General features: G+C 43.8%; 3 protein-coding genes across 3 annotated transcripts in view; 1 reads left to right on the forward strand and 2 right to left on the reverse strand.

Annotated features, from left to right (window-relative positions):
- LOC130073047 (gastrula zinc finger protein XlCGF57.1-like) overlaps window positions 1-15,486 on the reverse strand; it is a 754,620-nt gene that overhangs the window by 657,872 nt on the left and 81,262 nt on the right. The gene's annotated exons all lie outside the window — the stretch shown is intronic.
- LOC130073068 (gastrula zinc finger protein XlCGF7.1-like) overlaps window positions 1-15,486 on the reverse strand; it is a 277,485-nt gene that overhangs the window by 180,756 nt on the left and 81,243 nt on the right. The gene's annotated exons all lie outside the window — the stretch shown is intronic.
- Window positions 1,740-2,623, forward strand: LOC130073086 (gastrula zinc finger protein XlCGF7.1-like). The gene has a single exon (XM_056238518.1). The coding sequence runs from the start codon at window positions 1,776-1,778 to the stop codon at window positions 2,556-2,558; it is 783 nt and encodes a 260-aa protein (XP_056094493.1). The 5' UTR covers window positions 1,740-1,775; the 3' UTR covers window positions 2,559-2,623.

A 15,486-nucleotide genomic window follows, 5' to 3' on the forward strand; every position in this document is an offset into this window, starting at 1 on the left:
GCGGAGAGATTAGAAAGGTTGATTCTGTCAGTTCTGTATGATCTCTCTGATGAGGGTTATAGAGATATTAATAGGAAGGCTGCTGCGTGAGGAAAGTTGCTCAGGACGTTGACATGTCAGGTCGGCTAAAAAATGTGATATAGTGGTATAATTTATACTACTATATCACATTTAGTTCGATGTCTGACTACAATTTAATTGTATTAACTGCCCTAATAACGTTAGCAAATCATGAAAATAAAAAAAATTACATGACAACTTAACTTTTAATAAAATAAATAATGATTTTATAACGATAAGAATTCAGGTTTGTTTATCAGTATCATAGCAACGCTAACTTCCGCTGGAATTGTTGGATAGGAACCGTCCGTAGCTTTTCGCAAGAGTTCAAATTTTTTTAACGCATCCGGATGACCAACGGACACGATTTTCTTCGCACCGCACTCGGTCGGACCCGTTTCGGACCCATTCGCATGCGGTCTGCGAATCTCGATAGGAAATGAATGACTTCCGGTCGTTTCGGAGCCGTATCGGAGCTGATTTCAACTGCCAGTGTGAAGGCGGCGTAAGAGCCTCATCTGGTGACACTATAGCTTCCGCGGATATAGCTTCCGACACGTCATCGGTCAGGGTCACAGGTGACAAATCAATGCGAGATTCTCGATATGGCTCACGAGACGCGACTCCTTTCACTATGTTAGACCGTCTCTGGCAGTCTGTAACAGTGAAATATAACTATTATTTATGTTCCATCTGTATGAGATGACCATGCACTGCTTGAGCGATGACACTGACACGAGTATTTTCACATTGTTACTTTACTGTTCAGTTCATCTTGTATACAGTAACACTCAGTGTTTACTGCGCATGTGCAACACAACAGAGGATCAATACGGGTGTCGGAAGAACAAAACATGCAACACTTACAATACAATTCACAACCATATAAAACGGTTCCCCTTGTCAAACAATCAAACTTCCATACTAATTTTAGAATAAATTACTGAAGTAAAGGTTATTCCATCTTTTGCTTATTTACAAGTTATGGAAGTGAACTTTGCTCACTTAGACACCTTCAGGCAATGCTTTTTATGATGTTTCTGTAAACTAGATGATTGGGTAAAACTCTTTTTGTTCTTCTATTATTCTTATTGAATTTGGTTGTGGGTTTACCTTAATGTATATTGATTACATGGCTACTCAAGGAAATGTGTCAATTACTTAAGTCACTCAATTAGCACAAGTTTGTTTTTTCTTTGTAACATAAATTCTACACTCAATGCAAGATGCAATGAATGACAATAATTGTGCATCACCACTTGATATGAAGCCCAAAGTGTAAATTCAGTAATCATTGAATTGTTTCTAAATTACTATTTGCACCTGGATAATCTCGAGTGATTGTAAGTGTGATGATCATCTGCTAAATGAGCAACAACGACCACAATTCACTCCTTCAGTCAGTGAAGCTCCCACAGCCGTTCATGAGAGTTTAAATGCTGGGGAATATTCCCATCTTCCCACAGGAGAAGAAGAAGCAAGCAGGCGGAATTACTCCAGGAGAAACTACGGACATACTATTGTAAAGATGGAGATTAAGGAAGAACCCTGCAGAATAAAAGATGAAGATACAGAGGACCAAATAGGTTGGTGTTTTCCTTCATTCTTTTTAATCACTGATGAGGAACATTAAGATGAAAACTCATATATAACAATAACATCTAAATTTATATACTGGTAGACTCAGTAGTAAACTGGATTTGTTTTTGTTTCTCATGTATCCTTTCATTAAATTATGGGAATTTAATTTGTTTATTTTAGACCTGATGGAAGTGAATGAAGACAAACAGCATCAGTTTCAAAAACTACATTATTTCACAAATGAAGATGGAAATGCAGTCGTTTCAAAGACTGGAGAGAATTTCAGACAGAAACAAGCTGGAAAATCTGGAGTCGAAGGATCTTTAACCTGTTCTGAGTGTGGAAAGAGTTTCATACGTAAATCAAACCTGAACACACACATGAAAATTCACACTGGAGAAATGCCTTATACATGCACTCAGTGTGGAAAGGGATTCATTCGTAAAGGATACTTAAATGATCACATGATGATTCACACTGGAAAAAAGCCTTATACATGCACTCAGTGTGGAAAGAGTTTCAGTCGCAAAAACTCTCTCAACATTCATTTGCATTGTCACTCTGGATTGAGATCATTCAGCTGTGATCAGTGTGATAAAACATTTGTTTTTGAATCAGGCTTAAGAGAACACCTTAATGTTCATTCTGCTGTGAAGCCTCACTTTTGTTCTGTATGTGGAAAGAGTTTTTCACATCTTAGATCTTTAAAACGGCATGAGAGTATTCATACTGGTGTGAGACCTTATGTGTGCTTTGACTGTGGAAAGACCTTCACTTCATCCAGCGACTTAAAAACACACCAGAGAATTCATACTGGAGAGAAACCGCACCAGTGCTCTTCATGTGAGAAGAGTTACAGCCATTCATCTAGTCTACTGAAACATAAGAAAAATCATTGCCTGAAGATGTCTAAGTGAGCAAAGTTCACTTCCATAACTTGTAAATAAGCAAAAGATGGAATTACATTTAATACAGTAATTTGATCTAAAATTATTATTGAATTTTGATTGTTTGATAAGGGGAACTGGTTAAAATGGTTGTGAATTGCATTGTAAGTGTTGCATATGTTGTTCTTCCGACACCCGTTTTGATCCTCTGTTGTGTTGCACATGCGCAGTAAACACTGAGTGTTACAAGATGAACTGAACAGTAAAGCAACAATGTGAAAATACTCGTGTCAGTGTCATCGCTCAAGCAGTGTGTAACCCTGGTAACCCAGGCTACTAATAAAATAAAATGAAAGTAAAAAATAAGTAAGAAAGAAACAGAAAGAAATCACCGATTAAATGAGGTGATGGGCTCTTTAAAGTCCCTGTAAAGTAAAAATTAAGTATGTGTTCTGAGTTTGTCACACCACAGAAAAATGTGTTATTAGCCACCCAGACAAATTTGAATGATAAAAAAAGCCGGCAAGTACATAAAATAAGCTATCAAAATCTTGAAAAAAATTAGCAGTATTCTCTGCTCTCAAACGCTGGGGGCGTGTCCGCTGGCTGGGCTAAAACCACGCCCACTCCCGGGAAAGCAGCCGACGGTGATGTTAGGTGATACTGCTTTCGGGACGGGGAGATGAAGGCCGAGGCGGGAGATAGTCGGTTCGGCCCCATTCACCAGTAACAGCGGATTATCAGTGAATCCCAGTTGTCTCCGACGAAAGTTTATAAAACTATCCCGTTTAAAATTATCACTAACAGAGGCGGGTGTTGGTTGGCGGTGATCCTCAGCTCTCCATCAAGGTTGGCTCTTCACAAAATTAATCCATCTCTACTTGACTTGATGTGATCGTTTTTAGGAAATTTAAATAAAGACACCGATCTGTTTTGTACATGATCGCATCCAGGTAGTAGCCTACGCATTTCCGTGTCGAAGGCATAGCTAGCTAGCAAACTGTAGGCTGTAGTAACTAATAGTACTGACAGTAAGTCGCGATTGAGTGGCCTCAGTGCGTCATCAAGTAGGGGCGTGTCCAGGAGCTCAGGGGCTCCAGTGCGTCATCAAGTAGGGGCGTGTCCAGGAGCTCAGGGGCTCCAGTGCGTCATCGAGCCCCGTTTTAGCCCCGCCCAAAAAATCCGGAAAATAGCAATGGTGAAAAACTGTTTAACGGTCTAACTCCACAATTCAGTAATTCACAGTTCACAGTCTTTGTAATATGTTTTAGCAGTACATTTGTAACATTTATAATGGGTTTAGATTTTTTTTTTAGAATTGCCTTTACAGGGACTTTAAGAGCTAGTAGCAGCAGTGAGCCAAGCCCCGCCTATCTGCTACTCGTGGAGCGAGTGAGATGAGGCAGCTACACGGAGCGATCTTCAAAACCCCTCCAGACCATGCAAGTGATTAATTCAGAGAAAAGTGATCGAATACAACAGTGTTACGAGCCTGGCTCAAAGCAAGCAACAGAGTAGGGAAAGGCCACACACGGAATAGGAATATAGTATATTTATTAAATTAATAGAATGTTAACAGAATAAACTTTGCTCAGCCAGTACTGAAGTTGGCTTTGAAAAAGAAATAAAAATATAAGCAATCGGAAATGAATAAACAAAACAAAATCATAAACGGTGCGGGAGAAATGCAACGGAGGCTGGTTCTACTCCCGGTCTCATCTGAAGCGTCTTTAAAGGCCCAGACCAGGAACTGATTAGCACAACTCCAAATACCTGTGCCCAGAAGGAACTGATGCTTGTGAAACAGATCGATGCAGATACACGCAACATCAATGTGCCACAAATGAACTTCCTAAATAAAGCGTTGTTGAAAATCCGGTTCGCGTACCCCGAAGTGATAAAATAAAACAAAATTCTTTATCTAATTTATAGGCAAGACAAGTAGTTTGTTTAGGCATGAATTGTAGGGAAATTACAAACCTGCGCACACATATTCAAACGAATATAACTATAGAATCAATTTTTAATGCACATGTGAACGCCATCAGGTCACAGGTTCGCGTTTAAAGTCTGTTTAGAGAGAACGCCGTCATCTTAGTGGCCCCTAATGTAATAACAAATGATAATTTAGCTGGAAGTGAATCAATCAAACCAACTTTAGCTGGAAATAACATTATTCAAAAATCGCTATAAAGCCAAAACAATCTCTGTTACCGTAAATTGTATGTTTATCTCTGTAAAGCTGCTTTGAAACAATCTCCATTGTTAAAAGCGCTATATAAATGAAGATGACTTGACTTGACTTGACTTGCTTGTTGAAAATATATAAATACATCGCCTTGGTGAGTTAAAACTCAAACATTAACTTGACGTTTATGGAAAAAGTGTCGCGGATCTGATAGAGAAACAATACAGAGTGTTTATATAGGCCGTGCGAGCCGAAGTGGATAGCACATGGGCTAAAGCTGACGCACGTGTGAGAATGCTAATGAGCTAATGAAGTATGCTATTAAAGGGTTAGTTCACCAAAAAATGTAAACTCTGTCAGTAATTACTCACCCTCATGTTGTTCCAACCCCGTAAGACTTTCATTCATCTTCGGAACACAAATTAAGATATTTTTGATTAAATCTGAGTTTATGCCCCACCGCATGGGTATAAAAGGAGAATGCCGGCAATATGCAGATATGTTTCTTCGCTGAGCAGCCAAGACTGAACTCGGCTATTCCAGCGGAAGTGGCAGGAAGACGCAACGTCTCCGTTCCCTACTCAGGGAACGAGGGTTACATACGTAACCAAGACGTTCCCTTTCGTTGTCACTCCGAGTTCCGTCGGATGACGACGAATGGGGTTTCCAGTCTAATCACGCCACCTTCACAGCTGTCTTCCAGTGCCCTGCGTAAATCTGAGATCCCTGTCGTGAGACTAGCACGGACGAAGGACTCCTATTTAGCACAGGAATACCAAGGTACACTGGGGAACATATCTCATATCTCAGAGAAATATGCAATTAATGCCAGCCCCTAGGGGGGGACTTAGAAAATACACATATGACCCAGAGGGATGCATATGGAGAACACAGGGGTGTCCCGCCGCAGGAGGAATATTTCAACCCCAGGGGTGGTAAGGTGGCTTGCCAAGGGACAGACACATGCTCAGAGAGGCTTACAGTGGAAATACACATGTGGGGGGTCGCCCAGAGGGGGGCCATGCACACGGAGGCACCTAGCCAACGCGCAGGCAATAGACACTGGCGTCGACGTCAGCTGGGCTGGAGGAACTCAGGGCTTGAGGGAGGAAGCTCACCTGAGGAAATATCGCACATATCCAGTCCGTAGAGTGGAATGGCGAGCAAGCGAAGACACCTGAGCGGGTCCTAGTACTGGCTAGTTGAAGCGAGTACATGAGAGGATACTGGCTCCACTCGGAGATTGTAGAATCTGGCGAATGTGTTGGGTGTCGCCCAGCCTGCAGCTCTGCAGATGTCTGTTAGCGAGGCGCCATGCACTAGAGTCCAAGAGAAAGCCACACTCCGGGTGGAGTGGGCTGTCACACCAAGGGGGCACGGTCGACCTTGCTGCTGGTAAGCCAAAGCAATGGCGTCCACTATCCAGTGAGACAACCTTTGCTTGGAGAGAGCCTTTCCCTTCTGTTTCCCACCATAACAGACAAAGAGCTGGTCTGAGGTCCTGAAACACCTCATTGTGTCTACATAGATGTGGAGAGTGCGTACTGGAGAGAGCAGTGCCAAGGCTGGGTCTGCCTCCTCTAGGGGCACCGCTGCAGGTTCACCACCTGGTCCCGAAAGGGAGTGGTGGGAACCTTGGGCACATATCCAGGCCGGGGTCTCAGGATCACGTGAGAGTAGGCCGGCCCGAACTCCAGGCATGCTTCGTCAATGGAGAATGCGTGCAGGTCCCCTACCCTCTTGACGGAGGCCAGTGCAACCAGCAGAGCTGTCTTGATACAGGAATCTAATCTCCACTGATTGCAGGGGCTCAAAGGAAGCGCTCTGCAGGGCAGTTAGAACCACTGAGAGGTCCCAAGACGGAAGGAGAGGAGGGCGAGGAGGATTTAGTATCCTCGCTCCTCTCAGGAACCTGATGATCAGGTCGTACTTCCCTACGGACTTACCTTCCACTGTATCATGGTGTGCGGCAATAGCGGCGACATATACTTTGAGGGTGGAGGGAGACAGCCTTCGCTCCAACTCATCTTGAAGGAAGGAAAGCACGACACTGATCGAACACCTCCGGGGGTCTTCTTGGTGAGAAGAGCACCAGTTGACGAAGAGGTTCCACTTCAACGCGTAGGCGTGACTCGTGGACGACGCTCTAGCGGAAGTGATAGTAGCCACCACCGCTGGTGGTAGGGTACTCAAACCTGCCTCGTCCCATCCAGGAGCCACACGTGGAGGCTCCAAGATCGGGACGAGGGTGCCATAGGGTGCCCCGTCCCGGAGAAAGGAGGTCCTTCCTCAGAGGAATTGGCCAGGGAGGTGCTGTCGCGAGAAGTACAAGTTCGGAGAACCAAGTCCGGGTGGGCCAGTATGGCGCGACCAGAATGACCTGCTCCTCGTCCTCCCTGACCTTACGCAGGGTCTGCGCAAAAAGGCTCACTGGGGGAAACGCATATTTGTGGCCCTGCGGCCAGCTGTGCACCGGTGCATCCGTGCCGAGCGTGCCCTCGGTCAGGGAATAATACAGGGCGCAATGGGTCGAGTCGTGAGAGGCAAACAGATCTACCTGTGCGTCCCCGAACTGGTCCCAAATCAGCTGAACCGACTGGGGATGGAGTCACCATTCTCCCGGGAGGGGCTGAAGCCGTGAGAGCTCGTCGGCTGCACAGTTCAGGGCTCCGGGGATATGGATAGCTCGAAGCGACCTCAGATGCTTCTGACTCCATAAGATGAGGTGGCGGGCGAGTTGTGACATACGGCGAAAGCGTAGACCACCCTGATGGTTGATGTACGCTACTGTGGCGGTATTGTCTGATTGGACTAGTACGTGCTGACCCTTGAGCAACGCATGAAAGCGGTGCAGAGCACGGCGTACTGCCAGCAACTCGAGGCAACTGACATGCCATAGGCGCTGGGGTCCTGTCCAGGAGCCCGTGGCAGCATGTACATTACACATGGCACCCCAGCCCGTGGTGGAGGCATCTGTTGAGACAACAACATGCCGGGAAGCTCGTTCCTGGGGCACTCCGGCCCGTAGAAAACTATGGTTCGACCACGGGGTGAAGGACTGACAGCAGGTCGGAGTAACTGGTACTCGGAGGGAGCTGTGTTGCCATGCCCACCTTGGGAAAATGTGCATGCCATTTGAATCATACAACACTATTATGCATAACTCAACAAGAATCAACAAAGAAATGTTAGTAGATTGTTTACCTTGTGGACGTTTTGGTCTGGTGTGGCTGCGTGACATGTGTCCTGTTTTCTCCGCCATCTTTAAATTATTTATGTTAAATTTTTTTCTCTCCTGACACCACCAGATGGCAGTGTAAGTGTCCTCGTTTGTGAAAAACATGTTCCAGTCACACAGAATTAAGAATTATGCTAAACACAACCAAAAATGTGATGTCCACATATGTGGACACCAGGTCTTTTAAGTAATTAACACATTTCCTTGAGTACAAATGAAATGAATATAAGGTTAAGCTACATGTTAAGTCTCTCTGTGTGTGTGTGTGTGTGTGTGTGTGTGTATGTGTGTGTATGTGGATGTGTGTGTGTGCGTGTATGGGTGCGTGCGTGCGTGCGTGCGTGCGTGCGTGCGCGTGCGTGTGTGTGTGTGTATGTGTGCTATCCCTCTCTCTCTCTCCGGTGCAGCTCTGCCTTCATTGAACATGTTCCCAGAGGATTGGCAGAGGAGAGAAAAGCGTCCTTTGAAATACAGCATGGATGCTGATGTGGAAGAGAGATGCTGTTGGCGTTTTGTATTGAGAGTGTTTTCTTATGATTCCCCAGACAGCAACATGGTGGCGGCCCAGATCCAGTCCACATCTGGGCCGTGTGTACTCCACGACCACGTGTACCACATCTGGGCCGGATCTGGGCCGACACTACTGTCTGGGTCTTGATCTGTAAACTGTATAATATTCTTTTGTAAAGTTCCTCATTTTGACTCTGTCCCCCATGTTCCATGTGTTGTATTTATCATTTCGTCTTTTTATTGTGGCTGAAGACTTTGCTTCATTTTAGATTTTGGCAAAGCTGAAAGAAAAAATAAAGAAAAAAGAAGGAAAGAAACTGTTAAAACATTTTATTTGTTACTTTTAAATCTGCAAATCTCTTTTTATTAATAATACTTGTACCATCTAACTTGAAAATGAATTCAAGATTTATATTAAAATAAACAACATCAGTAACAGAGTCCAGGGAGGTATTGCACAAAAGTAGAATTAAGAAAGCCAGGATAACAGAACAGTCGCGGTTTGACCTAGTTTAATCAGTGCATCCTGGCTTAATCCGTTGGACGTTTGCTGAGCCAGGATGAGAACGCGTGGATATGTCAAGCCAGGTGTATATAGTTTGGATAAATGCACGTTCACGGCATTCTTAAAAAGATCACGAAATCGACCACAGAATCACCGATGCAAAAATGGACAAAACCCGCGACATACTTTTCGCCTAATGAGCAACAGCTTCTTATGGAAAAGTAAGAAGAAGTGAAACATATAATATGATGTAATCTATAATCAGATAATTTGCTCTATTTTTATCCATCTAATCTATTTTATCATTTGTATCTATCTATTCCTCTTCAAGAACAAACATGTCTGGCCAAAAAAGTCAAGATTAAATACAAGAATATTTTGCAGGCTGGTAAGTGACTTGTTTGCAGAGAACATAGGTGACATGTTTGCTGACATTTTATTGTCTGTGCTGATTTTAGCAATAAATAAATAAAAAAGTCATATATCTGGTATGGGGGGTGCAGTGGCGGATCTAGAAAATTTTATATGGGGGGGGGGGGGGGGGCAAAGGGGTGGCAAGAGGTCTTGGCAGGGTGGCAGGGGTAGACGGTACATGGGAATCCCTATATGTGAATTGCTTTAACAAAACAAACACAAAAACACTTTTAATCATTATTAAATGATTAACGTTATTGTTTAATCATGCCCTTACACACTACAAAGGTTTTTAGGAATGATTTATTAACAAATCCCTCTGAAAATATCTTCAGAATACTGCTAAGTGTATAACTGGAAAGGTTGGTGTACATATGTGCTACACAGGCTGAGATGTTTGTACTGGAGAATGACAAAAAAACTAATTTTGAGAAAACAGCATTTAAAGATTTGTAATGCAAAAATTCATACTTTATTTAGTGGAAACAACTATTTACAGACACAATATCTTATCAAATCATTTAGCAACAACAATACAAACCACCTAAATCACAGCATTTATGGCCTTCAACTGAACAGAAAAACAGTCAAAAACGCATATCTAAATGTCAGAGCACGTCACATGATGCATCTGAACGAATCACGTTGTCAGAAATTGACATCAGCCAATGAGATTTCGGTTTTAGAGTTAAATGCCCATTGTACTTTCACGATTGGTTGCTGATTAAAAGGAAATGACCATATTTGGATACGACAACAATGTACAGGAGAGAGAGCTTTCCAACAGAGATGTATGCATAGACAGTATAAGAAATGGACAGAGCCATCTCATTGGAACTCAGTTGAGACAGTTGAAGCCCATTTTTAGCGATTTTTGAGCACTTCCGTTCCTGACGCGCAGACTCAAACCGACTCAAACTAAGCTTGATGACGTGAGCAACCTGTCTGACAGACGTTAATCTTCCAGTAGCTGTGCGTGAAAATTGCCAACGTTAATCTTGCAGAGACGGGGAACTTGAGCAAAGAGTTCTTTGGCGTGAGTGAGCAGGAGTAAGTATTCCGTTGCTTTTATGGACTCATTATCTATGGGCTTCTCCCTTGACGGGACGTCCCCTCGATTGCCTGCGAGCTTCTCCTCCTGTCTGTACGGTAATTTCTGTACAGCGCGACAGAGAGTCGAGTGGTTATGACGCAATCGTTAGCCTATTTTTACAATAACTGTTTCTACGGGGCCATAATGTAACATAGAAGGTAATGGAGCCCTTTATACATTGTCGTGTTTCTTTAGAAATAAATAATGGACAAATGGAGTCTTTAAACGCCTCAGATGTAAAGTTATTCGCTGTCAAAGTGACGCCAAAATGAATGGGAGTCAATGGGAATGCTAACGCAAGTGAAGTTCTGCTACAAGATGGCGGTACCCGGCCGGCTTCAACTTTCGGTCGATGTATTACCCCCTTGGATGTATGTGATGACATTGACATGCAGCGATCGCGGAGCAGCATGTTGATTTAGAACGACAACTTTTGTTGAATTTAGGAGAAATCTACTGACGCAAATAGACAAAGTGTAGTAAAATAAAGTCCTAAATGTGTTTTTTTGGAAAAAAAAAATTCACCACAAGTCTGAAAGAAGACATGTTATTGAAGACAAATAGCCCAAAATCTTCAAATTAACCAGTGAAAAAAACCCCGATGTTTTTGTGTCTCGCCTTAAGCTGTTCTTGTCTTTACTAAAATCAAAATTAGGCTAATCAAAGGGAAGAGTGCTCTTACAAATCACGAGGGAGCGAATTGACCGCTGATTTTGGCTAACGTAATAGACGCGCTGTTTTTGCTGATGCTGAATCGTCTTTAGTGTACAATACATTCATTACAAATGTAACTTTAAGTTAAACGTGTGTGTTTAAACTACACCTGGGGAAACTCACTTCACCTTCAGAGGCTCTGGGGAAGCTCACTCTCTCCAGTCGGGTTGCAGGGCCACCTCACCGCAGTAGACTCGCTGTGTGTGTGTGTGTGTGTGTGAGCCGCCAACGCCGCTCTGCACGTTTGAATCAGGGACGCAGGGGGGAGGGGCTAATAATATATTTAAAATTAAAAATTAAATTGTTCACTTTTGGTAAATGTATTGTTTAGTTCACTGTTTTGAGAAGCTTGTGGACATAGTGGCAGGTTGTTTTTACAAGTACAGTTTTTGGATCATCAAAGTTAGGGGGGCAGCTGGGGGGCAAGGCTCTAGAGTGAGCACCTGCCCCCCCTTGCCCCCCTGTAGATCCGCCCCTGGGGGGTGGCCCTCCAAGCAAGACTTCACCACAGCAGAGGAGCTGGCCCTGGACTAAAGGGAAGCCAGTGATTGAAGGGATCCAGGGAGGGACAGCCACTGACTCTGGCCCAGCAAGGGATACTGGCCTCTTCATACAAGGTACATTATTGCCATACTACTGCACATGGAAAATATTGAAATCCATATTTTGTTATGTGGACTGTGTGACTTTGCCTTACCTTGCAGTGGCTGGTAACACCCTTACACTTTTGGAGCCACCAGACTATGATTCGCCAGTGAGTAGGCTACTCTTTATTAAATCATAGGCTTTGCATGTCCTGTCAAAAATATCAATACAAGTTTTGAATATGGCAGAGGGAAGCCACATCTACAGCAGTGGAGTGCACTTCTGCCGATGATGAGACCGTGTCGCTGGACTCCAGAAGGCTTGAGGTATCATGTCAATTTTGTGGAAATAGTCACATTTTTCATAAGTTCATAAGATAAGAAGTCAGGGAAGTGGTACTAATAGAAAATATCATTTGTTACAGGATCCTGACATTGGGCAGCCTGATAAGCAGCCTGGTAACATAGTGACTATTGCCTAAAGTAAATTTACATTATGCAAAAATTCTGCTATGCTAACTAAAAGGTGTTCACAGAATTCCCAAACTGTCAGATATCTCTACACAACGCATCTTAAGAGACAGATCGAGCTGACAGAAGTCAAGATTAATGTGAACAAAAGAAAGCTGCAGGACATGGACCTTGAGATGCAAATTAAACGCAAGACACTGAGGAAACTAGAACTGGAAATCCAGAAACTAGAAAGAGAAGTAAGTGACTTCAGTTCATACTGTAACCATGACTGTAACACAATGTATAACCGCCAGTCTAGTACTGTGCTAGAGTTGTTGTCCCGTAGCTACTTGTTATGACACGCCAGGCGGCTAATGTTGAACAAGGTCCACAAGCACGAAGATTCCCAAAACTTAACACGACAACAGCGTTTATCAAACTCCGCCGTAGCGGTCAAAAACTTGTTTGCCCTTCCGGTGTCAACACCTCCCAACTACCTGTTGACCCCTCACACATAGACATATATATATACCGTAATACCTCAAATAAAAAACGGTATTCAAATAAACGCCGGGCCTCTGATAGTGGCCGGGTGCGTGATCAACCCGGACAAATAAAGGCCGGTCTCAAATTAAGGCCGGGGAAAAATTAGTGTGGATAATCTCCTAAATGCCTTTCATTGAAGAGATGTTACACCTGGCCACTTCATGCGTGTTCTGTGATCTGATAGCTATCTGATCGTGAAAATACCAGATATGAATGCCATCCGAAGCGCATTCGAGATGATTTAAATCCGATCACTCAAACCACTTCTTCAGGAGGAGATCTGAGACGAGATTCCAGACAAACCTGCACAAGTGTAAATCAAATGCATCTGATTGTTGAAACCACGTATCTAAATTTTACTCATCCCAAAAACGCTAAGAAATAAAAGTGTGAGAGCGTGTTATAGGCTATGTAATGTTATAGCAAGTTGTGACAACGCTAGTACTGCAACACGCACGCATCACGGCAGCTGAGCATCTATTCAAAAAGCTAACGTGCAAACTATTGCAGATTAAAGTGAAAGTAAGTCGCAGACAATACTCATTAAAAGTAAATAAACTAAATGATCTTACCAGGGCTGTTGCCGCGCTCTCTCTCGGTCTTTTGATTTTGAAATAAGCTGATCTATCAAATGCAGCTCATATCTGTTGCTTTCGGTGACGTGAACTCCATTAAATCTGCATATAGCGCGATTTATATCCGTTTTGCGAAAACGCATTTGTGAGCAGATTTAAGTAGAATTGTTTTGATAAATCAGATAGCTTTCCGATCTGAGAAAACGCATGAAGTGGCCAGGTGTAAACATCCCCTAATGTGCATTCAAGTTCATCGTAACTTGCAGCCAATAGATGGTAGTAATAGACCCTGCAAACATGCCCCTGCGGGGCCCACGCTGGCTTTTTGTGGGCACAGTGGGCTAGGGCCAGCCCACACCAAACCTAAACAGGCCCAGTGCGGGCTTGCCCAGGCGAGGCCCACAGCTTTGGGCTCACCGCGGGCTATCTGTGAGCAGCCCACACTAGCGGGCTGCCCACATTAAGCCCATGATGGCCCATTGTGGGCCAGCCCGTTCGGGCCCAGAGCAGGTCTTGTACCTTTGGGCCCATGCAGGTTTTGTTTAGGTATCCCACTTGCCACTTTCATTACGTTTTGGCTGCTTTTTAAAATTTAATGTGAAATTCAATAAGACCTTTCATTTATAACTCTACTCAGAAGGAATAAAAAGAAAAAATCCATTATGTGCATTGGATTGTGTCTACAAGACAACGCATGATCCCTTAAAAACTCTCTTTGGATAATAGTGCTATTTTTCATGTAATTTATATAGGCTCTTTTGTTATTAACTTATACAAATTATTATAACCATTTTGATAAAGGATGTGATAAAAATATGAGAAATGGGCACAAATGGCTGGTCTTTTTGGACATAGGCCTAGTAGAGCTGTAGCCTAGGCTGCACAATTTAAAACTCCCCATCTCATACTGTCAGGAGCCAATCAGATCCCTCACATGTCACCACGCAAAGATCACTGTCCCCAGATTACTGATCACCTGCACCTGTTTCCACTCAGCACTCACTTCCTAGCCAGCACAAAAGCACCCGATTCACTCCCAGTCATTGTCAAGCCTCCAACAGGAACGACCCTTACCAGTCACCACTTGTCTCACTCTGAGCCATCCTTCAGCAACGGACGTAAAGTATACTTACCTGAAGGAAACTAACCTTGTTGTCCTTGTTCTGATGTTCCCAGGATCCGCTCCATGACTCATGTTCTCCGTTTCCTGGAATCCGCCACGAGTCCCGTTTCCCACTGGATGAGCTGCAAGAGAAAGTGAAAGTATCACTGAACTGGTGAGCTCATTGTCAAGTGCACTTCAAAGGATCTACTCACCTGGAATCCTTCCTGAATCACGCCTATCCACGAACGATCTGAAAAGAGAGAAAAACTCAAGTTATTGATCTGTGTTACCCGCCACGTTATTCCTTAAGAAGAGGATTCACTCACCTGGATGCATTCCTGCCACATATATCCTCTTTGAGATCACCGTTGAACTCCCGAAACCCTGCATACTTACCTTTGAGTTAAATAAAGATACATTTATGTTTATCACTTACCTCTGTCTCCGAGCCTGAATCCTGACACATACATGATCGATCAGCACTATTTATCGTTTGTTTTAAAGGTGAACTAAGTAACTTTTTTACCTTAACCGAACAGCTTTGGAGTCATTGTAATGTTTATATTACTGATTTCGTGTTGAATGGTGGTCGTCTCGCACCCCCCTGGTGCCTGTGAGCCGCAAAACCACCCTTGCAACTTTGGGCCGGCGAGCCGCCGGCCTGAGTGTTAGGAAGTATCGTGTGATATCAGGTCTCGCGAGGTAACGAATTGCTTTACGGCAAAAAAACAGATCTGATAAAATTCTGATAAAATGAGCATCAAACGGAAATAACCCGGCGCCGTATACATGTGGTGTTGGGCGCGCGCAGCTCTTAAAGGGGCCATACCTTATTTCCACTCGTTTCAGCGTCCATCCTACCGAACAGGTACTGGTGTACAGGGGGAGGGGATCCGGCCGTGAGTGCGAGCCATCCAAGGGGGTAATCCATCGACCGGAAGTTGAAGCCGGCCGGGTGCCGCCATGTTGTAGCAGAACTTCACTTGCGTTAGCATTCCCATTGACTCCCATTCATTTTGGCGTCACTTTGACA

Source organism: Rhinichthys klamathensis, unplaced genomic scaffold (assembly GCF_029890125.1).
Source record: "Rhinichthys klamathensis goyatoka isolate OS25496 unplaced genomic scaffold, OSU_Roscu_1.1 h1tg000523l_1, whole genome shotgun sequence".
NCBI lineage: Eukaryota > Metazoa > Chordata > Actinopteri > Cypriniformes > Leuciscidae > Rhinichthys > Rhinichthys klamathensis.

Excerpts from the sequence above, each read along its gene's own strand:
- LOC130073086 (XM_056238518.1), top strand. The coding sequence starts at position 1,776 with ATGTATCCTTTCATTAAATTATGGGAATTTAATTTGTTTATTTTAGAC.